Below are 22,717 nucleotides of genomic sequence, written 5' to 3'. Positions count from 1 at the left end.
TGTTCTCAGATCAGAGGACCAACCTCCTGTCCCTTTCAGGGAGGCTGTTGGTTGAGAACGGACTCCGATCCTGGATCCTCCGACTGAAAATAAGCCGGAAGCCAGGAGGCAGCAGCCAGCTGCCAGAAGCCAACAATATCCGGTCTGGATAACATGGAATCAAACAGAGAGAGAAGTTTACTGGAATAAAATCCTCTGGTCGGTAAGTAAAGATTATACTACACGTAATATGTTGTACTATGTTATTAATAGCTAGCTGCATGATGTAATTTTCAAAACTATGATAATAGTAGGTAGCTACGTGATGTCATATAGATGGTATTTACAACACTATGATGTTTGTATGGAGCTAACATTACATGATGTGATAATGATATGTAACGAATGAATGAATATATGATAATTAACAACACTATGGTGGTATGTATGACTCTATGGTGTTTGTTGCTACAAACACAAAAGTTATCACAAAAGAAATGTCTACGTTTGTGTTTACTGTTGTCTCTTTTCTCTTTCTGTCTCGTCTCTGTCTGGTAACAGTGCATGTTTTTCTCTTTTTAAAGTGAGACTCAAACAGTGATTTGTCTCAACACTGTATGAATGACTTGGACAATGAAACGTCCATAGATATATCTGTTACAATGCATTGAATCCCCCTTCAACCTTTAATCAAACAGTTTGTCAAATTGTTTTAATTATCCAATAATCTGAATGGGTTACAGATGCTCTTCGAAAACTTTTCTTTTTCCTATTTAAACGGTGTCGTTTTATATTCAAACGGATTAGTGTCTTAAGACAACTTCATGGTTTTCTATTAAAAGTATTGTTTAATGTTGAAACCAAACATTAAACTATACTCATCCAAAGAGCATTGTTTTAATGGTCTAGCAGTAGATTTATCTACAAACAGGCAACGTTTCGATCGCTAGGGATCTTCATCAGGCATTGAGAACAATGGGTGAGACGACTTATGTCACATGACCCAAAAGGGAAACCTGTCTTATTAACAGGGCGTACCCAAAAAGTGACAAATGGCACAACATGCAACCGAAGGCACTGGCTTACATGCATTGCATGAAACCACAAGAGTCAATGACACATCAAGAAAAGATAAATTAATAAAGAAAAATAATAATAATAAAAAATATAAAGACAGATAATAGAAAATAATGGATAATGAAGAACCGATAATATAAACTGCAATCATCACAATAAGCAATTTTTTAGAATAAAATACACAATGATCCATTCCTCATATATAAGCAGAGAAGGAAGTGTAATTGTAATTTCCATCAGATAGTGGAGGGAAAAACTACAGAGCATTATCAGGTGGCTGGTCTGCTGTAACGATCTGATTAGATACGTTGGGTAAGCGTTTAAAGGCTAAACGGGAGGGCTGTCAGAATGAAGCGTCTTTCAGAGATGGATCATGGATTATGTTGAAACCAATTTTTTTTATATGAATGTGTTTCTCTGTATTCTTGATTGTAGGTGAAACTCGTTTGGAACTCCGACCACTGACCCCTGTAACCATGACCACCACTGGGGGTGTGAGAGGTGTGTGTACTACATTTTAGATTTCAGTTATTATTGCTTGGTTTTATCCCTAGGAACTAATGAAATTCTAATGAACCGGGGATCCAGTTGTTAATTCACTCAATATTGAACTAATTTAGACATTCACATACATACTGTGACTGTGATGATTACCAGGCTGTAGCGATGATTAACGACTGACTGTATCGATGATTAAGGACAGACTCAAGCTGTGATAGCGGAACGTAGCTATGATAAAGAACAGAATGTTAATTTGCTGAGGACAGGTAATTCTAATTGTGTGTGTGTGTGTGTGTGTGTGTGTGTGTGTGTGTGTGTGTGTGTGTGTGTGTGTGTGTGTGTGTGTGTGTGTGTGTGTGTGTGTGTGTGTGTGTGTGTGTGTGTGTGTGTGTGTGTGTGTGTGGCGCTAGGTCGAGCCCATGTCCTTGTCCGAGGCCCAGGCGATGGCATGGAGACGGACAAGCAGGCGGCCCTTCTGGAGGTTCCCACCGAGCGTGTGGCCACGCCCCCTCCCCTGGAGACGCTCGTCCTGAAGCCGGCCTGCTCCCTGCGGCCCGCCCCTCCGCCGCCCGGGGTGCTCCACCTGGGCCAGGTGAGCCGGGCAGCGTGCGCCGAGGTGGAGGTGGTGAGGATTCTGGTTCCCAGGAGCGCCATCAGCCGCAACTGCCGCGTGGCCCCGCCTCCAGAAGGGCCGGAGGAGCGACGCTCCCCGTCGCCCCCCCCTCCGGTGGACGACCGCAGTGCTGCCGAGGAGAAGCTGAAGAGCTCGGAGCGCCGCCTGCTGCAGGAGAAAGAGGGGCTGATTAACCAGCTCAGAGTACAGACTGAGGTAACCAGCACTCACTAGTGCTAACTCCCTTCCACTAACTCCTCTGGGATCGAGACATCCTACTTTGTTAAAGCAGGACTACTGGGGGGAAAGTCAATCACACGAGTGAATGAAGCTTTCAGAAGCTTTGAAAAAGTGTTTTTCTCCATTGGTCGTCTTGATTTTGAAACCTTTACAGACACTCTTTTATAGTTTATGGCTGAGTTCACTGTGGCTGCCCGAAAATGTGTTTGCCAGATCCCCGTCTTCAACAACATGATTTGTTGAAGAATATGGAGAAAAAAAAGGAGTCTGCCATCAGACTTAAGATATGAATCTAAATTTGGATGTGTAAGACTAACCACACACTAACTACCTAACTACTTACCTTACTAGTGCTAAATAATTATCACTAACTACCACAAACTAAATCATCTTACCCTTCTAACTTTAACTACATTGATCTAGCTGTAACTACCTCGAACTAGCTCTTAATGTTGTTCTGTATGTTCTGCAGGTGAACCGTGAGCTGAAGCGCCTCCTAGTGGCGTCTGTAGGGGATGACCTGCAGTACCAGTTTGAGCGGGCTTCCCGGGAGAAGAACCACCTGGTGCTGGAGAACGAGGCGCTGACGGGGGCTCTGAGGGGCACAGCGGAGCAGCTGGAGAGGATGAGCATCCAGGGCGACGTGTGGAGGAGCAAGTTCCTGGCCTCCAGGTACGGCTGTGCAATTAGTACCATTTTGATTAGATTTTTTGGGTCAAACGATCTCCAAACTAATTTAATCAATTGGAAACCATACATCTATATTTCTCATAGGCAAAGTGTTTTTTGGGAGATAAATGCTTGATGAATGCCTCATGTTTTCAAACTCCAAAATAATCATTAAAATAATCGTGATTTCTATATTGACAAAATAATCGTGATTATGATTTTTTTTCCATAATCAATCATCCCTACCTCCAGGTCTCTCATTGGTTCGGAGGCTCAAGGCCATGATATACCAAAAGAGTTCACTCAAGTGACGTGTGTGTGCTGTTGGTTCAATGACCCACGTGGCGCGCTGTGTGTGCTTCAGGGTGATGGCGGACGAGCTGACCAATAGCAGAGCAGCATTGCAGCGTCAGAACCGAGAGGCGCAGGGCGCCATCCAGGACCTGCTGTCAGAGAGGGACCAGTTCTCCAGGGGCATGGTGCTCACACACGGGTACCTCCTTCTATATCCCTACCTCTATCATACTGTCTATCGATACCTCTAGCTTTACTTCTGTCATGCGTCCATCTGTCATTGAATGTGTTTATTATTTCTCTTTATTCTATAAAGTATGTTATGGTAGGTCTTGTACATTATTTGTATGTTCTATATTCTGAACGTACGGTGTTGTGCCCCAGGTGTCTGGAGGAGCTGATGGTGTCCCTGCAGTGGGGCCGGCAGCAGACCTACTACCCCAGCACCCAGGGCCTTACCGTGGGCGAGCTGGCCTCGGCCAACCAGAGGCTGGCCCACGCCATCAGCGGCCACCTGCTGGGCAACGTGGGGAAGAGCAGCGGCGGAGCGAGCACCACTGCTCACATCTGCAACACACCCGCCGAGAAGATGGCTGAGAAGGTCATTTGGCATATATTTATGATCTGTATATAATCTTTATCGTTCTAGTCTGGACAGGGTAGACATGGAAACAGAGTTTTGAAAGCAATGACGTAGTCTACGATTGTTGCGTTGCTGTCAAGTCTTTCTACCAACAGCCGCTGACAACCTTATGCCAGTGACTCGCATCTTAGATATGTAGGCTATATAGTCATCTTAGGATAGTACTTTGCTGTAGTATCTCTGCATATTTATCAATGCCCAGTTCTGTCTGTTTTCCTTTTTGTTTTGGCAACTTTATACTAATTTCTTATCGTCAAAAGCAGTTTCACTCTGTCTGAACAAAAAGGTCTCTCCTTTGTTACATGATCATGATGTTTGGCTTCGATCAATTTATGATGTTCCTTGTTAAGCCGCTCAAGGCACAATGGTGCAGGGCTGGTTGGGGGGGAGAGAGAAGGTTGTGATTCCCATGGTTGGGATATGTAATCGCTGTTTTAAATTAGGATGGCTGTCGACTACATATTTGCTAATAAACCCTCTTTAAATTCTTGGCTAGGACACACAATGATATATCATTGTATGATGACGTTTCATTGTTGACAGTGAAACTTTTTCTCTGTCCACCATGAAGTTAACACAAAACATAAACTCCACATGGTAGGTCCATTACTGAACCCGTTTCTCCTCCTCCTAGGTGATGAAGACTCTGGCCCCTGTCTCCCCCCCAAACAGTGCAGAGGAGCCCTCCTTCTCTGACTCCGCCCCAACCAGCTTCCTGGCCAATCAGAAGAGCATCGGAAGGTTCCATCCGTACACACGATACGAGAACATAACGTTTAACTGCTGCGAGCGGTGCTCTGGAGACATCATCGTGCTCTAGTCCCCTGACCTCCCAGCAGATCTAGTTCATTCCAGATGCCACATTCAGAATGCAGCAATGAACTCTGGGAACTATGGTCTTACTAGGTGATGTGTGGAAAGGCAGTCGGTCCCGAGGCCTATTTACTAACTGGTCAGCTCCGTAAATATCATGTTACTATGATGGTCATTTAAATTTTATAAACGCGTTATCCTTTTTTATTTCAATCCTGGTCAAGATCGCTGGTCTATTTTTAACTGGCCCAAATTAGCAGCGTAGTACTCAGTTGAAAACGCTTCTTTTACCTACCAGGGAAAAATAAAAAAGCATATAAAATGTAATTGGTCATATTCAAATTACTTACAACTTATCAACACAGCAAGGCAATACAAATGTGAAAGGAATGTGCTAATCCTACATATTTGTATTGCCTTTTTTCCAGTACATTTTTAATAATGAGGAGCGTGTGCATTTCTTTCCTTCGCTTTTTCTTCTCTTGGAGGTCAGGACGGAGATCCTGTAGCTCAACTTGGATCTCAAACAGTCTTCCAGACGACCATGGCACTGTCGCTTGTGTGTTTATGCAGTATTTTTTATTTATGACGGTTTTATTTGCATTTCAAACGTATTTCAAAGTTGTGTGTATATTGGTTGAGGCCAGGTGTTGTATGATGCATATTGAGATTCGTCTTCAGGTAATTTATTGGAACTTAATTTGAGTGATCCTGCACCAAGTATTGTATACTTTGATCTGCTAATGTTCTACTCAATGATTAGTATCCGATTTGTGTCTCAAACCACAATAAACAAGGTTTATATACTTTTATATCCTCTATTTACTTTGATATACTACACCATTTGCAAACTCTATCTTGTCTTTTACATTCATATTCAAATAGCGCTTCATTTATAACATGTTCCTACGATGGATTTATAATTCCACCCAGCAGTGCATAGATGTTTTATTCAAAATGGATTCTGATCACAACAAGCCCGGAACTAGAAGACCATGTCCATCCTCAGTTCAGTATAGAACAGAGTGAGGGACAGTAGAACAGACTGGGAACAATAATGTCCAGGTCTAAGACCAACTCTAGAGGTCTTTAGTCCTGCTGATACCACGGTGTCCGCGTCTTGTCGGTCCTCCTTCTGTCCTCTGTCGTGGTGTTCTGGGATGATCGTATCCTGGTAACAGGCTGTTTATACTCTCTCTCCCAGGCCATCCCCACCCCCTTGCCACTTACCCCCCGGTCCTGACCACCTCTCCCAGCACCCCAAGGCTCACGAGCCGATCCCTGACGCTCTCTCTGGTCCCTCTGGGGGTATCTGTCTCCACGGTCCCTGCCTGCGGTTCCGCCCCTTTCACTCTGCTTTTTTTCCTGGTAGAACCCGTCGTGTTTCCTCTTGGGGACGAAGGCGAGTGCCTGCTCCCAGCTGCCGGTGTCCTTGATGGTCAGCAGGATGCGGATCATCTGGTCCAGCGTCAGGGTCTTGGCCCCGATCTCCCAGCGGAGGAACTGGTCCAGTGGGAGGCGCGCTGTTGCCATTTGCAGCCGCTTAGCGGTGGCAAAGGACCGTCCCGTTTGGATTGAGCGGTCCACCATCGCACCAACCACATACACCTTGGACGGGTCGAAGGTCCGTAGGACGTTGGGGGAGTCAGCTGTGAGGTAGACGAGCTGTTCCTGAGGAAACACGTCCACATGGCGCTGTGGTGTCTCTGTGATGAGGAGGCGGTCCCAGGCGTCCTCGCCGTAGCGTTTGACCAGCTGCTGCCGGTAGCCCCCTTCTGGCTGCAGGTTACAGAGGTGGAGATGGAAGGGGTCCAAGGACCGGCGGTTGCAACTTTCCACCTCCAACATCTGGGACACAGAGTTCGTCAACTCCTGCGGGGTCATGTGCGCCTCGTAGCTCATGTCGAATACTAGCGGCTGACCAAAGTTCATGGCCTGGGCGCCGCGCCAGCCCAGCAGACGGTCGAGCCAGTGATCGCGGTACTGCATCAAGAACGAGTTCTTGACGGGCGGTCGGTTTTCTAAGGTCTCGGGGAACTCGGCCAATCTCTGCTCCCTCTCGGCCCTCTTCTTCTCTTGCTTCTCCTTGCTTTTATTCTTGTGGCCCTCCCGGATGGCTAGGAATTTTAGGTACTTCTTCTTGGAAGACTTGGTTGTGAGTTCTGCTAGCGTCTTGACATCCTCGTCCGTTATCTTGTCTGGAACCAGCTTCCCAGCCTGGCGCCACATGGAGACCAGCTCCCGAGTCGCCGCCAGCACGCAGCCACTTGGAGAATCTGTCGAGTCCCCTTTCTTCACCTGCTCTTTATCTTCCTCAATGCTTTCATCCACTGCTGTCTGGGACCTCATCACAGACTTCCACAAGTCCAAATCTATTTTGTCCCCCTGGTCCGGCTGGAATGCATCTGTCCTTAGGTAACGCCCAGAGCTGAAGCTGCGGGAAGAGCAGACTTGTCCAGTGGGAAAGGTCCCAATGGAAAAATGTCGAGTCCCAGAAACACTCCATAGCCTCCATAATTCAACAGATACCCGTCGGGAGAATAGTCCCATCATTTCTAATGGCATTGTTTGGCTGCTCTCCTCCCGTCTACAGAGATGAACCACACATCCTTTTAATAATCATTAATGATACGAAGACAACCTTACATCTCTTCCAACGTCGCACACCAGCCTGGTTCCACGCCAGGTTTTATTTATGACGATAAGAGTAAGCGCAAGATCCGAATGTTGAACCGATTGATAGGAGGTCACGTTGTCAACTGGAGTCACATTCCATCTCGCCGCAGTGACCGGGAAACAAGTCACAAAGGTTCCGTACGAGCGTGGTGAAAGTCTTATATAACTATGATTGACCAGAATTTTTCCAATTCTATAAATATATATTTTATCCTATTATTTTAAGATTTGTGAAAGTGTTTTTTTAGTCATTTATTTTGTATGCTTTTATTTGTATTCTCTATTTTTTTAACGGAACTATTTCATGGATAACCTTACAACGCGCAGCACATGTCGGGAAGGTTACGTATTTCCGTCTCCGACCAAAACAAGGAGGAGTGTCTTCTTCTCATCCCTCCATGATTCTCCACTCGTCCCTACTGCTCTTTCCCAAGTATCATGAGTTTGTTTCTGCCCAAGTTGTCGAGTAAAGAGGAGGTCGACGGGGCGATCAAAGGAGTCGCCGAGAAGGTGCTGGTGCTGAGGTTCGGGAGAGACGAAGACTCCTCGTGCCTTCAGCTGGACGAGATTGTGAGGATGATGATTATGATGCACAATTTATTGTTGATCAATACAACCTGTAAATCAGTGGAAATCATATACTGTTTAGTAATTCATCAGGAACTTACTGGAGTTCCCCCACCTCCTCAAACTCTGTATAGAAAATGAATATTTACTAGTCAGTCTTGGGTTAGACAACAGAGAGACAGGTCATTAAGGAGCAGGTCAGGGTTAGACAGCAGAGAGACGGGTCATTAAGGAGCAGGTCAGGGTTAGGACATTCATTCAGGATTCCTTAAGGTAGGCGGACCACATTGGAAGTCAAACCCAGGAACCTACGGCTGGGAATCGCCTAATACACTCCACTATTCTTCTCCCATACTCATGTCATGTTTGCACACTTTCACTCATTCCTAGTTGTCTAAAACGGCTCACAACCTGAGCAACATGGCGTCCATATACATCGTGGATGTGGACAAAGTCCCAGTCTACACCCGATACTTTGACATCAGCTACATCCCCTCCACTGTCTTCTTCTTCAACGGACAACATATGAAGGTGGATTATGGGTGAGTGGTCATATAAATTATAGATTCTATCCGTTTTGTTTCTTGACTCAACCTTTTCTTAGAACTGAAAATCTGCTTTATATATTTTTTGGGTGGGATTCTCCAGGTCTCCAGATCACACTAAGTTTGTGGGCAGCTTCAAGACCAAGGAGGACTTCTTGGACCTTATCGAGGTCATCTACAGAGGAGCAATGCGGGGCAAGATGATGATCAAGAGTCCCATCGACCCCCAGAACATCCCAAAGTTTGACCTCCTGTACCACGGGATATAGCACACCCTACTACTGACCTCCAGGGCTAACGTATGACGTCTGCAGGACTCGTTGTCGTAGGAGGAGACACACCAAGACTTTGAACTCTCCTGACTCTGACACTCAAAATACTTTGAACTCTGTCGCCATGGAAACTGCTCATGGGGCTTTGATGAAAACTACTGTTTGCACTCACACAAAGTTATCCTGGTATTTTTTATGGTGATTTTGAAAAGTTGTTACAATATATATCCTAAAAATACATGTTTACAAAAGTTCTTATACGTTTTTTCTGTGTAATATTACTAGTTGTAGACACATATTATAGATATATTATCCTTGTTTGAAAGGGTACATAAATTCCAGTATTTATGTTCCAGTATTAGCTTTTATCCTAGTTAACATAGGAGACAGTGCAGTATATGGTGGAGTCAGAGGGTGTCGCTGTTTCATTCAACACGGACTAGAGCCATTGAGGTTATTAATCTGGGGGAACCTTTATGGCCGGAACGTTTGTAATGTACTTTGAAGCGAGGCGGACTCTTGTAGGCAGCGCACACTCAGCGACCTTCCTCAGCATGATTTAATAATATCAACTTTATCTTTCATATAGTCTCTTTGTTGCATGTTATATGTGTCATAGTTGACATGCTATGATAGAGGACTACATGTTTATAGGACGTGCTTATTTCAGGTGAACAATGGTGTCTATATTAAAGAACTCCATCAGCTGCTGGCGGACGCAAGGACTACAAGGTAGGAATATATCATGTATAATATATCCAGTATAGTATTTAATGATCCTAAAAAAATAGAATAGAGTAAGAAAGCTGTATTTGTGCAATCCTGATTGATCAGTAATTATTTATAAAAAAAAATGTGGAAACGTCTCTTGTTATTTCTTCCAGGTTGTATTCAGAGTCACATGAGAATCCTGTTTGCTGGAATTAAAACCTATGACGTTCCTCCAGACTACAGCGGTAATTTTATGTTTAATTTAATAATTGGACATTTCCTTACTTCAACATTGTATGCATGCACATCACAAGTATAGAGGGGTCACAATAGAGGAGTATTTGATTGTCGGGTCGCTAGGGACAGGTCCCTACCAAAGTCAGGAAACAGGTGAAATGTCCCTAACAAAAATCCCAATCAAGACAAATATATTTATTGACAATGTGTTCAAATAACATCTCTGTCGTGTCCTCTTCAAAGCAATACGACAGATCTGCCAAATTGGCTATCCTTTGGATCATCTGGTTTGCAAAAGCCAATAAAATTATTCAACAACACTTAAATGTATTCTATAGCCTTATTGAATCTGTAACATTAGGGAAAACAGGGTACAACTATTATTGCCCTCCATTTCCATACAGTCTAATGATATTTAATTAACTCATATATTCAATAATATCCACATATGTACATCTATATCTATTCATAGACAGACTGTTAGACTGAGACTATTTAAATTATTTATTGATAAACTCTACATACTAATATTTATCGACACTGTTTATATATTCACTCAATCACTCTTTCAGTGATCCAGGGCATATATAGCTGCTCAGTGTTTTACTTTATATTTATATATATTTCTTCTTTACCTCTCCCGTTTTTCCTTCTCACTGCTGTTGTTGCTATGAAACCTGCATTTTCTTCTGCAATTAAAAAAGGTTTTATCTTGACTGACCTTATATAAAATGTTCTGTATGAATCGCTACAGAGTGTAGAGCTTCTCTCTAACAACAGTCGTTTTGCTCCCTGAAGACGTGGTCCTGCCAGACAAACCCAAACTGAAGTTCCTCAACAAGGTTCCCAACTTCAAGAAGGCCAAGAAGGAGAAGAAGAAGCTGAGAGACATCCAGGGTCCAGCCACGGCAGCGAACACCTTCACCGTAGGAAGCTACGCTATCGTGGTAGGTTCAGTTATTTCGTGGTTGGTCCACCGCACAGCTACTAGATGTGCGTGCTGTGAATGAATAACTAGTTGAATCTGTGTCTTGGGGCGCTAGGATTTCTCTTTCAATTGAAATGTTGTCTTCTTATTAATTCCATGTTAAATCTCAAGCCCTACTGTAATACTTACTATTGTGTCTTATCAAATAAATGGTCAATATACGGGGATGTTCACCAGGCCCTGGGAGGCGGATACATCCACTGGGGTCACATAGAGATGATCCGTCTGACCATCAACCGCAAGATGGACGTCCGCAACACCTTCGCCAAGTGGCGCATCAACGCGCCCTACAAGCCCATCACCCGCAAAGGCCTGGGCCAGCGCATGGGCGGGGGCAAGGGCGCCATCGACCACTACGTCACCCCCGTGCGCTGCGGCCGCCTCATCGTGGAGGTGGGGGGCCGGATAGAGCTGGGGGAGGTGGAGCCCATCCTCGTTGAAGTGGCCAAGAAGCTGCCGTTCCCAGCCAGGGTGAGTGAGGCGCCACCGTCCACGGGACCACCCTGTTCTGTGATAGGACTACTTTTCCCTTCTTAAAAGGCGAATTAGTGGGCTGCCATTAACTCTTTTTAGCCTTATCATTACTTAGTAATCTCATTATTACTATGAACTAGTTATTAGTCTAAAGGGGGGGTGTTTTCAGGTGTAGTAAATGGGTCGTGTTTTTAGGTGTCATAAAGGGGTGGTGTGTTTCGGGTGTAGCAACAGGGTGGTGTAGTAAAGGGGTGGTGTGTTTCCGGTTTAGCAACTAGGGATGCACCGAATATTCGGCCACCGAACATTTTCGGCCTAAAATGGCCCAAAAAATTATGTTCGGTTTCGGCCGAAGGAGTATAAAGGCTGAACATAATACACCGAATTTTTTTTTTTCTTTTATAAAAAAAAATAAAAAATGTTTTACTCATTTATTTAAAGGTACATTGTTCTTAAATTCTTGCTATAATGTCTGCTGGAATGTTAGAAAACGTTCAGTATTAAATACATATTTTGTATCATATTTGTAATTGATTTTTTTTTATAGAAAAGCAAGAGAAAAAAAAAGGTGAAAAATTAAAGCAAAATGAATGAAAAACATTAATAGCCACATTCGGTATTCGGTTTCGGCCTTCGGCCAACTGTTTTAGTATATTCGGTTTCGGTTTCGCCCAAGAATTTTCATTTCGGTGTATCCCTAGTAGCAACAGGGTGGTGTAGTAAAGGGCTGGTTTTTTTTGGGCGTAGTAAAGGGGGGGTGTTTTCAGTTGTAGTAAAGGGGTGGTGTGTTTCGGGTGTAGTAACGAGCTGGTGTAGTAAAGGGGTGCTGTGTTTCAGGTGTAGTAAAAGAGTGGTGTGTTTCGGGTGTAGTAAAGGGGTGGGGTGGTGTAGTAAATGGGTGCTGTAGTAAAGGGGGTGCTGTGTTTCAGGTGTAGTAAAGGAGTGGTGTCTTTCGGGTGTAGTAAACCGGCGGTGTATTTCAGGTGGTGAGCCGGGAGAGTCTGGCCGCCATGCACGCAGCGCAGGAGGAGAAGGAGCAGAACAACCAGAACCCCTGGACCTTCCGCGAGGTCGCCCAGGGCAACATGTTGGGCATCAGGAAGGTTCTGAGCCCCTTGGACCTCCACAACCACGGGCGCTTCACCGGGAAGTTCCACTTGCCTGGCCGGGTCTGACCCCCTCATGGTTTAATGTGTAATGTTACGGTTGATTAAGAGTACCACTGTGTGGAAAGTTCACGTCTCAGAAGATTAAATGTGTTTATAAGATCTCCCTCTCTCTCTTCATTTGAGATGTTGTGTTACAGATGTTGTCTTATGATCATGTGGTGTTATTCATTGAACTTTAGGAATTTGAACTACACCGACAGCCATAATAAATTAGAACAATAACTCCAGCTATAAATAATCAATAGGAACAATAACTCCATAATCAATAATAACTATCTCCTCGTCGTAAACCACTAGAAGAGTGATCATAGCTATAAATAATAAGAACAATAATTCCTATTCATAATCAACCTTACTTTCCTAAAATAATGAGGGAGAAGGGAAGAAACATCAGGCAGGCCATAATGAAAAGTGAAATGTACATGTTTGAGCCATTTTACTTTATTTGACTCATTTAAATGAATAAGGAATGCCTCCATCTGGTGTTCACCAGAGGTAGCGACAAAGGCCTTATAATCAGGGCGGTTATTGCACGCAGGTGTGCAAAACGAACGAGTAGGGTCCAGCCAAGTTTACATAGGAATGAATAGGCGCCATTTTTGATTCTGTTGTCCATTTTATAATATGTCCATGGGCTAGCCCAATATGTCTATGGTGTGGACTTGGGACCGTTAAATATCCCAGGATGCATTTCGCATTTCGCATTTCGTAGTCCTGTTTTAAAATATCAGTGTGTAAGCTATAAAATAGGCTATATAGGAACATTTTAAAAGTGTAATAAAGATGGAGGCCTATTCAACATATTTGCATACCATTATTTTAAAATGAAAGAGGGGTTTTGTTTTACATAATTTGTTTATTGTATAAGTCGCTGATGGAGGAAACCCATCGCAACAGAAATCCCAGTCGGATCCGTCTGAGTGTGTGTGTGTGTGTGTGTGTGTGTGTGTGTGTGTGCGTGTGCGTGTGCGTGTGCGTTTGTGCGTGTGTGTGTTTGTGCGTGTGTGCGTCTGTATTTCTATTCTATTCTATTTTATTCTATACAGTGTTACCCTTTAGGTTTCATTTGATAAAAACGACAGTGTTACCCCTTATATTTTATTTGACAAAGACAACAGTGTTACCCCTTTTGTTTTTTTTCATGACTACCAATAAAAAAGAACAGTGTTACACCTTGTGTTTTTTTTCAAGAGGACCAATAAAAAACAACAGTGTTACACCTTATGTTTCTTTTCATGACGACCAATAAAAAACGACAGTGTTACCCCTTGTGTTTTTTTTCATGACGACCAATAAAAAACAACAGTGTTACCCCTTGTGTTTTTTTTCATGACGACCATTAAAAAACAGCAGTGTTACCCCTTATGTTTTTTTTCACGACGAACAATGAAAAACGACAGTGTTACCCCTTATGTTTTTTGTTCATGACATGATAGCATTACGTTTAAAATTAAAGATATTGTGTTTTCCACAGAAATTGAGCCGCAGTCACCAGTGGGTTAGGCAGAGTACACTCCACTGCACCACCGAGGCGATGACAATACACAATAATCAATCATCAATAAAGAGGATATACATGACATTAAATGTATGTGTGTATTTCTATTATTTCCCTCATGTTTTTTTTCATGACGACCAATAAAAAACGACAGTGTTACCCCTTATGTTTTTTTCATGACGACTGATAAAAAACGACAGTGTTACCCCATATATTTTATTTGACAAAGACAACAGTGTTACCCCTCATGTTTTTCTTCATGACGACCAATAAAAAACAAAAGTCGTGCCCCTTATGTTTTTTTTCATGACGACCAATAAAAAACAACATTGTTACCCCTTATGTGTTTTTCATGACGACCAATAAAAAAACGACAGTGTAACCCCTTGTGGTTTTTTCATGACGACCAATAAAAAACAGCAGTGTTACCCCTTATGTTTTATTTGACAAAGACAACAGTGTAACCCCTTGTGTTTTTTTTCATGACGACCAATAAAAAACAACAGTGTTACCCCTTATGTTTTTTTTCATGACGACCAATAAAAAACAACAGTGTTACCCCTTATGTGTTTTTCATGACGACCAATAAAACAACAACAGTGTAACCCCTAGTGTTTTTATCATGACGACCAATAAAAAACAGCAGTGTTACCCCTTATGTTTTTTTTCATGGCGACCAATAAAAAACTACAGTGTTACCCCTTATGTTTTTTTTTCATGACGACCAGTAAAAAACATCAGTGTTACCCCTTATGTGCTTTTCATGACGACCCATATAAAAACGACAGTGTTACCCCTTATGTTTTATTTGACAAAGACAACAGTGTAACCCCTTGTGCTTTTTTTCATGACGACCAATAAAAAACAACAGTGTTACCCCTTATGTTTTTTTTCATGACGACCAATAAAAAACGATAGTGTTACCCCTTATGGTTTTTTTCATGACGACCAAAGAAAAACGACAGTGTCACCCCTCATGTTTCCTTTGGTAAAAACGACAGTGTTACCCCCTATGTTTTATTCGACACATTTCGACAGTGTTACCCCTTATGGGTTTTTCATGACAACAGATAAAAACGATAGTGTTACCCTTTACGTTTCATTTGATAAAAACAACAGTGTTACCCATTGTGGTTTTTTTCATGACGACCAAAGAAAAACAACAGTGTTACCCCTTATGTTTTTTTTCATGACGACCAATAAAAAACAACAGTGTTATCCCTTATGTTTCTTTCATGACGACCAATAAAAAACGACTTATATTATATTTCACAAAGACAACAGTGTTAACCCTTATGTTTTTTTTCATGACTACCAATAAAAAACCTCAGTGTTGCCCCTTATGTTTTTGTTCATGATGACAAATAAAAAACGACAGTGTTACCCCTTATGTTTTTTTTTCATGACGACCAATAAAAAACGACAGTGTTACCCCTTTTGTTTTTTTTCATGACGACCAAAGAAAAACAACAGTGTGTTATGTTTTATTTGATGAATATCGACAGTGTTACCCCTTATGTTTATTTCATCACGGCCGATAAAAAACGACAGTTACGTCCTCATGTTTTTTCCATGTTGACCAATAAAAAACGACAGTGTTACCCCTTATGTTTTTTTTTGTTTTTTTTGTCTACGTTTTTACGGGGATCCGAACCTGAGCTGTTTAGTGTTTAAACCTCCAAACTTATCAATGCACCATCAAGACACCGAAAAAATGCAACACAATGGTTATACTTGACTTTATAATTCGCATGAAATAGAGATAAGAGTCTTCCAACTGAGGACATCAACCAGACTTGAACCCCGGTCTCCAGGGGGTTAGCTCACAGCTCTCTCCCCTTCCCACTGAGATTTAAAATTTAAATATGTCTTTGGTTATATATGACATGATAGACATGATAGCATTACGTTTAAAATTAAAGATATTGTGTTTTCCACAGAAATTGAGCCGCGGTCTCCAGTGGGTTAGGCAGAGTACACTCCACTGCACCACCGAGGCGATGAATATACATAATAATCAATCATCAATAAAGAGGATATACATGACATTAAAATGTATGTGTGTATTTCTATTATATCCCTTATGGTTTTTTTCATGGCGACCAAAAAAAAACGACAGTGTAACCCCTTATGTTTTTTTCATGACGACTCATAAAAAACGACAGTGTTACCCCTTATATTTTATTTGACAAAGACAACAGTGTAACCTCTTGTGTTTTTTTTCATGACGACCAATAAAAAACGACAGTGTTACCCCTTATGTTTTTTTTCATGACGACCAATAAAAAACGATAGTGTTACCCCTTATGGTTTTTTTCATGACGACTAATAGAATACAACAGTGATTCCCCTTATGGTTTTTTTCATGACGACCAAAGAAAAACGACAGTGTCACCCCTCATGTTTCCTTTGGTAAAAACGACAGTGTTACCCCCTATGTTTTATTCGACACATTTCGACAGTGTTACCCCTTATGGGTTTTTCATGACAACAGATAAAAACGATAGTGTTACCCTTTACGTTTCATTTGATAAAAACGACAGTGTTACCCATTGTGTTTTTTTTCATGACGACCAAAGAAAAACAACAGTGTTACCCCTTATGTTTTTTTTCATGACGACCAATAAAAAACGACTTATATTATATTTCACAAAGACAACAGTGTTAACCCTTATGTTTTTTTTCATGACTACCAATAAAAAACCTCAGTGTTGCCCCTTATGTTTTTGTTCATGATGACAAATAAAAAACGACAGTGTTACCCCTTATGTTTTTTTTTCATGACGACCAATGAAAAACGACAGTGTTACCCCTTTTGTTGTTTTTCATGACGACGAAAGAAAAACAACAGTGTGTTATGTTTTATTTGATGAATATCGACAGTGTTACCCCTTATGTTTATTTCATGACGGCCGATAAAAAACGACAGTTACGTCCTCATGTTTTTTCCATGTTGACCAATAAAACACGACAGTGTTACCCCTAATGTTTTTTTTTGTTTTTTTTGTCTACGTTTTTACGGGGATCCGAACCTGTGCCCTATACCACGAAGCTCGCTGAACATACCCAGGCTTTCTTGGGAAAACCTGGCTCGACAGAGCCGCAACTCGCAATCAGAGTTAAATGGTACCACGAAGCTCACTTTAGATTCAATTAGTTGAACCAGGTTTTCCGCTTTAGGTTCAGTGCGCGTTCAAGTGAAAGGGGCGTTTTTTGCGTCATTTTTCTCACCTTTACGATAGATCAAGCAGTCTATATGCGTACAAGTGAAAAGATTCTGCATATTGTCTGTAAAATAACTATGCCAAATGCAGAATTGTTCGCCATTAATCCAAATAGAATGATGATGATTTAAAAATGCATAAGCAACTTCCATCCTGCCTTATTCTATCATTTAGGGAATTCACTTTAAATACACCCTATTTAAGAAATGTATAGCATGTTTTCGACTGCTGAGAGGTAGCGGCTGTAGCGTAGTGGATTAGTATAAGACCCGAACGCCAGCGACCGGGGTTCAAATTCGCCGGTCTATCATCATGCATTTTACCCCCATAGATGTGGTGCCAGCACGGCCTTGAAAATATGGGTTCAAGTTCGAAATAAGCACAAAAATATAATTCCATAAGCTTTAGTGAATAAGTATTCCATATGCATGAGAATTAGGACTTTTTTAAGCTTCACATAAATTCGCGACACTTGGGAGTCGAACCCCCCGCGCAGAAATTCAAGACTGACGCGCTACCTCCACTCTAGCACTCTGTCACTGAGACACAATGCGCAACAGTAATCATTGTCTACATAAGGTCCAAAAGGACGATCAAATAACGAACACCCTCTGATGAGAATCTGTATCTCTCATGAAGAACCCCAATTTCGTTGTTTGCACAATGACAATAAAGTCTGAAATCTGAATATCGTCAGACAATGCCAAGGGATCGGTTCTGTCCCGTAAAACCCTTGTCTCCGGAGAGACGCCTGTACGAGAAATGCGCCGGGGTCCACGGGAACACCCACAAATGGTGACGCCATTGTCAGAGGAGGGGCTAGGAAGCTGCGCACGCCGATTTAAGTAGCCGATCTCCGGCTAGACTAAGCCGAAAAACTGCTCCCGACCAGGTTTGGTTGCGAGCATAAGTCACCATGGTGATACAACGACGCTAAAAGAGATCGACTTTCGTGGTACAACTAAGCCAGGCTTGGAGCTCAACATACCTCGCTAACCCTCTAAGCGAGCTTCGTGGTACAGGGCTGTTTAGTGTTTAAACCTCCAAACTTATCAATGCACCATCAAGACACCGAAAAAAAACAACACAATGGTTATACTTGACTTTATAATTCGCATGAAATAGAGATAAGAGTCATCCAACTGAGGACATCAACCAGACTTGAACCCCGGTCTCCCGGGGGTTAGCTCACAGCTCTCTCCACTTCCCACTGAGATTTAAAATTTAAATATGTCTTTGGTTATATATGACATGATAGACATGATAGCATTACGTTTAAAATTAAAGACATTGTGTTTTTCACAGAATTTGAGCCGCGGTCTCCAGTGGGTCAGGCAGAGTACACTCCACTGCACCACCGAGGCGATGATTATACACAATAATCAATCATCAATAAAGAGGATATACATGACATTAAAATGTATGTGTGTATTTCTATTATTTCCCTTATGTTTTTTTTCATGACGACCAAAAAAAATGACAGTGTAACCCCTTATGTTTTTTTCATGACGACTCATAAAAAACGACAGTGTTACCCCTTATATTTTATTTGACAAAGACAACAGTGTTACCCCTTATGTTTTTCTTCACGACGACCAATAAAAAACAACAGTGTTACCCCTTATGTGTTTTTCATGACGACCAATAAAAAAACGCCAGTGTAACCCCTTGTGTTTTTTTTCATGACGACCAATAAAAAACAGCAGTGTTACCCCTTATGTTTTTTTTCATGATGACCAATAGAAAACTACAGTGTTACCCCTTATTTCTTTTTCATGACGACCAATAGAAAACGACAGTGTTACCCCTTATGTTTTTTTCCATGACTACCAATAAAAAACAACAGTGTTGCCCCTTATGTTTTTTTTCATGACAACCAATAAAAAACGACAGTGTTACCCCATATGTTTTTTTTTCATGACGACCATAAAAAACGACAGTGTTACCCCTTTTGTTTTTTTTCATGACGACCAAAGAAAAACAGCAGTGTGTTATGTTTTATTTGATGAATATCAACAGTGTTACCCCTTATGTTTAATTCATGATAGCCGATAAAAAACGACAGTTACCCCTTATGTTTTTTTTCATGACGACCAATAAAAAACTACAGTGTTACCCCTCATGTTTCCTTTGGTAAAAACGACAGTGTTACCCCCTATGTTTTATTCGACACATTTCGACAGTGTTACCCCTTATGGGTTTTTCATGACAACAGATAAAAAACGACAGTGTTACCCTTTACGTTTCATTTGATAAAAACGACAGTGTTACCCCTTATGTTTTTTTTCATGACGACCAATAAAAAACAACAGTGTTACCCCTTATGTTTTTTTTCATGATGACCAATAAAAAATGACAGTGTTATCCCTTATGTTTCTTTCATGAAGACCAATAAAAAACAACAGTGTTACCCCTTATGTTTTTTTTCATGACTACCATTAAAAAACAACAGTGTTGCCCCTTATGTTTTTTTTCATGACGACCAATAAAAAACGACAGTGTTACCCCTTAGGTTTTTTTTTCATGACGACCAATAAAAAACAACAGTGTTGCCCCTTATGTTTTTTTTCATGACGACCAATAAAAAACGACAGTGTTACCCCTTTTGTTTTTTTTCATGACGACCAAAGAAAAACAACAGTGTGTTATGTTTTATTTGATGAATATCGACAGTGTTACCCCTTATGTTTATTTCATGACGGCCGATAAAAAACGACAGTTACCCCTCATGTTTTTTCCATGTTGACCAATAAAAAACGACAGTGGTACCCCTGTCTACGTTTTTACGTGGATCCGAAACTGAGCTCTTTAGAGTATTAACCTCCGAACTTATCAATGCACCATCAAGACACCGAATAAGGTCAACACAATGGTTATACTTGACTTTATAATTCGCATGAAATATTGATAAGAGTCTTCCAACAGAAGACATCAACCAGACTGGAACCCCGGTCTCCAGGGGGTTAGCTCACAGCTCTCTCCACTTCCCACTGAGAATTATCATTTAAATATGTCTGTGGTTATATACAGTGCAATAGACATGATGGCATTACGTTTAATGATATTGTGTTTTCCACAGAAATTGAGCCGCAGTCACCAGTGGGTTAGGCAGAGTACACTCCACTGCACCACCGAGGCGATGACAATACACAATAATCAATCATCAATAAAGAGGATATACATGACATTAAAATGTATGTGTGTATTTCTATTATTTCCCTTATGTTTTTTTTCATGACGACCAATAAAAAACGACAGTGTTACCCCTTATGTTTTTTTCATGACGACTGATAAAAAACAACAGTGTTACCCCTTATATTTTATTCGACAAAGACAAAAGTGTTACCCCTTATGTTTTTCTTCATGACGACCAATAAAAAACAACAGCGTTACCCCTTATGTGTTTTTCATGACGACCAATAAAAAAACGCCAGTGTAACCCCTTATGTTTTTTTCATGACGACCAATAAAAAACGACAGTGTTACCCCTTATTTCTTTTTCATGACGATCAATAAAAAACGACAGTGTTACCCCTTATGTTTTTTTTCATGACGACCAATAAAAAACGACAGTGTTACCCCTTATGTTTTTTTTTCATGACGACCAATAAAAAACAACAGTGTTACCCCTTTTGTTTTTTTTCATGACGACCAAAGAAAAACAACAGTGTGTTATGTTTTATTTGATGAATATCAACAGTGGTACCCCTTATGTTTTTTTCATGACGGCCGATAAAAAACGACAGTTACCCCTTATGTTTTTTTTCATGACGACCAATAAAAAAACGATAGTGTTACCCCTTATGCTTTTTTTCATGACGACCAAAGAAAAATGACAGTGTCACCCCTCATGTTTCCTTTGGTAAAAACGACAGTGGTACCCCCTATGTTTTATTCGACACATTTCGACAGTGTTACCCCTTATGGGTTTTTCATGACAACAGATAAAAAACGACAGTGTTACCCTTTACGTTTCATTTGATAAAAACGACAGTGTTACCCCTTATGTTTTTTTTCATGGCGACCAATAAAAAACAACAGTGTTACCCCTTATGTTTTTTTTCATGACGACCGATAAAAAACAACAGTGTTGCCCCTTATGATTTTTTTCATGACGACCAATAAAAAACGACAGTGTTACCCCTTTTGTTTTTTTTCATGACGACCAAAGAAAAACAAGTGTGTTATGTTTTATTTGATGAATATCGACAGTGTTACCCCTTATGTTTATTTCATGACAGCCGATAAAAAACGACAGAGTTACCCCTCATGTTTCTTCCATGTTGACCAATAAAAAACGACAGTGTTACCCCTGTCAACGTTTTTACGGGGATCCGAACCTGAGCTCTTTAGAGTATTAACCTCCGAACTTATCAATGCACCATCAAGACACCGAATAAAGTCAACACAATGGTTATACTTGACTTTATAATTCGCATGAAATAGAGATAAGAGTCTTCCAACAGAAGACATCAACCAGACTTGAACCCCGGTCTCCAGGGGGTTAGCTCACAGCTCTCTCCACTTCCCACTGAGATTTAAAATTTAAAAATGTCTGTGGTTATATATGACGTTTAAAATTAAAGATATTGTGTTTTCCACAGAAATTGAGCAGCGGTCTCCAGTGGGTTAGGCAGAGTGCACTCCACTGCACCACCGAGGCGATGTCAATACACAATAATCAATCATCAATAAAGAGGATATACACGACATTAAGATGTATATGTGTATTTCTATTATTTCCCTTATGTTTTTTTTCATGACGACCAATAAAAAACGACAGTGTTACCCCTTATGTTTTTTTCATGACGACTGATAAAAAACGACAACGTTACCCCTTATATTTTATTTGACAAAGACAACAGTGTTACCCCTTATGTTTTTCTTCATGACGACCAATAAAAAAACAACAGTGTTACCCCTTATGTGTTTTTCATGACGACCAATAAAAAAACGACAGTGTAACCCCTTGTGTTTTTTTCATGACGACCAATAAAAAAACAGCAGTGTTACCCCTTATGTTTCATTTGATTAAAACAACAGTGTTACCCCCTATGTTTTATTTGATAAATATCGACAGTGTTATTTCTTTATCATGATGACCAATAAAAAAACGACAGTGTTACCCCTTATGTTTTTTTTCATGACGACCAATAAAAAACAACAGTATTACCCCTTGTGTTTTTTTTCATGACGACCAATCAAAAACAACAGTGTTGCCCCTTATGTTTCATTTGATTAAAACAACAGTGTTACCCCCTATGTTTTATTTGATAAATATCGACAGTGTTACCCCTTTTTTTTTTTCATGACGATCAACAAAAAACAACAGCGTTACCCCTTATGTTTTTTTTCATGACGACCAAAAAAAAACAACAGTGTGATTGCTAACTAGCAGAGAGTTGTAAGCCCTTTCCACCCTTTTCAGTGGAGGAATTGGACTCCCCAAGCAATGTTATACTTAAAAAGAGCAAGTAAGTTACATATTCATTTAGTCTTTCGGCCTGTAGCATATAAACAAAATGAA

General features: G+C 41.1%; 4 protein-coding genes across 5 annotated transcripts; 3 read left to right on the top strand and 1 right to left on the bottom strand.

Moving 5' to 3' along the window:
• Positions 1 to 105: 105 nt before the first annotated feature.
• blzf1 (basic leucine zipper nuclear factor 1) lies at positions 106 to 5,641 on the top strand. Of its 2 annotated transcripts, none has more exons than XM_030377144.1 (7): positions 106 to 198; positions 1,492 to 1,557; positions 1,968 to 2,386; positions 2,883 to 3,082; positions 3,444 to 3,572; positions 3,758 to 3,974; positions 4,651 to 5,641. In XM_030377144.1, exons 2-7 carry the CDS (start codon positions 1,533 to 1,535, stop codon positions 4,834 to 4,836), a joined length of 1,176 nt encoding a protein of 391 aa, XP_030233004.1. In that variant the 5' UTR covers positions 106 to 198; positions 1,492 to 1,532; the 3' UTR covers positions 4,837 to 5,641. The 2 variants fall into 2 exon arrangements, with proteins under 2 accessions (XP_030233004.1, XP_030233003.1); XM_030377143.1 differs by having other exon boundaries at positions 106 to 202.
• Positions 5,642 to 5,745: 104 nt separating this feature from the next.
• On the bottom strand, positions 5,746 to 7,591 carry trmt10c (tRNA methyltransferase 10C, mitochondrial RNase P subunit). Its single transcript, XM_030377142.1, has one exon. The coding sequence runs from the start codon at positions 7,392 to 7,394 to the stop codon at positions 5,919 to 5,921; it is 1,476 nt and encodes a 491-aa protein (XP_030233002.1). The 5' UTR covers positions 7,395 to 7,591; the 3' UTR covers positions 5,746 to 5,918.
• Positions 7,592 to 7,847: 256 nt separating this feature from the next.
• On the top strand, positions 7,848 to 9,143 carry txnl4b (thioredoxin-like 4B). Its single transcript, XM_030377148.1, has 3 exons — positions 7,848 to 8,075; positions 8,463 to 8,614; positions 8,721 to 9,143. Exons 1-3 carry the CDS (start codon positions 7,944 to 7,946, stop codon positions 8,884 to 8,886), a joined length of 450 nt encoding a protein of 149 aa, XP_030233008.1. The 5' UTR covers positions 7,848 to 7,943; the 3' UTR covers positions 8,887 to 9,143.
• A 214-nt stretch (positions 9,144 to 9,357) lies between these two features.
• On the top strand, positions 9,358 to 12,569 carry mrpl16 (mitochondrial ribosomal protein L16). Its single transcript, XM_030377147.1, has 5 exons — positions 9,358 to 9,621; positions 9,774 to 9,845; positions 10,636 to 10,784; positions 11,003 to 11,296; positions 12,283 to 12,569. The coding sequence occupies exons 1-5, from the start codon at positions 9,567 to 9,569 to the stop codon at positions 12,472 to 12,474; spliced, it is 762 nt and encodes a 253-aa protein (XP_030233007.1). The 5' UTR covers positions 9,358 to 9,566; the 3' UTR covers positions 12,475 to 12,569.
• The last annotated feature ends 10,148 nt before the right edge of the window (positions 12,570 to 22,717 follow it).

This window comes from Gadus morhua, chromosome 14 (assembly GCF_902167405.1).
Source record: "Gadus morhua chromosome 14, gadMor3.0, whole genome shotgun sequence".
In the NCBI taxonomy this organism is placed as follows: Eukaryota; Metazoa; Chordata; class Actinopteri; order Gadiformes; family Gadidae; genus Gadus; species Gadus morhua.
The sequence above is the reverse complement of the archived record's forward strand: the minus strand, read 5'-3'. Positions and strand labels throughout refer to the sequence as shown.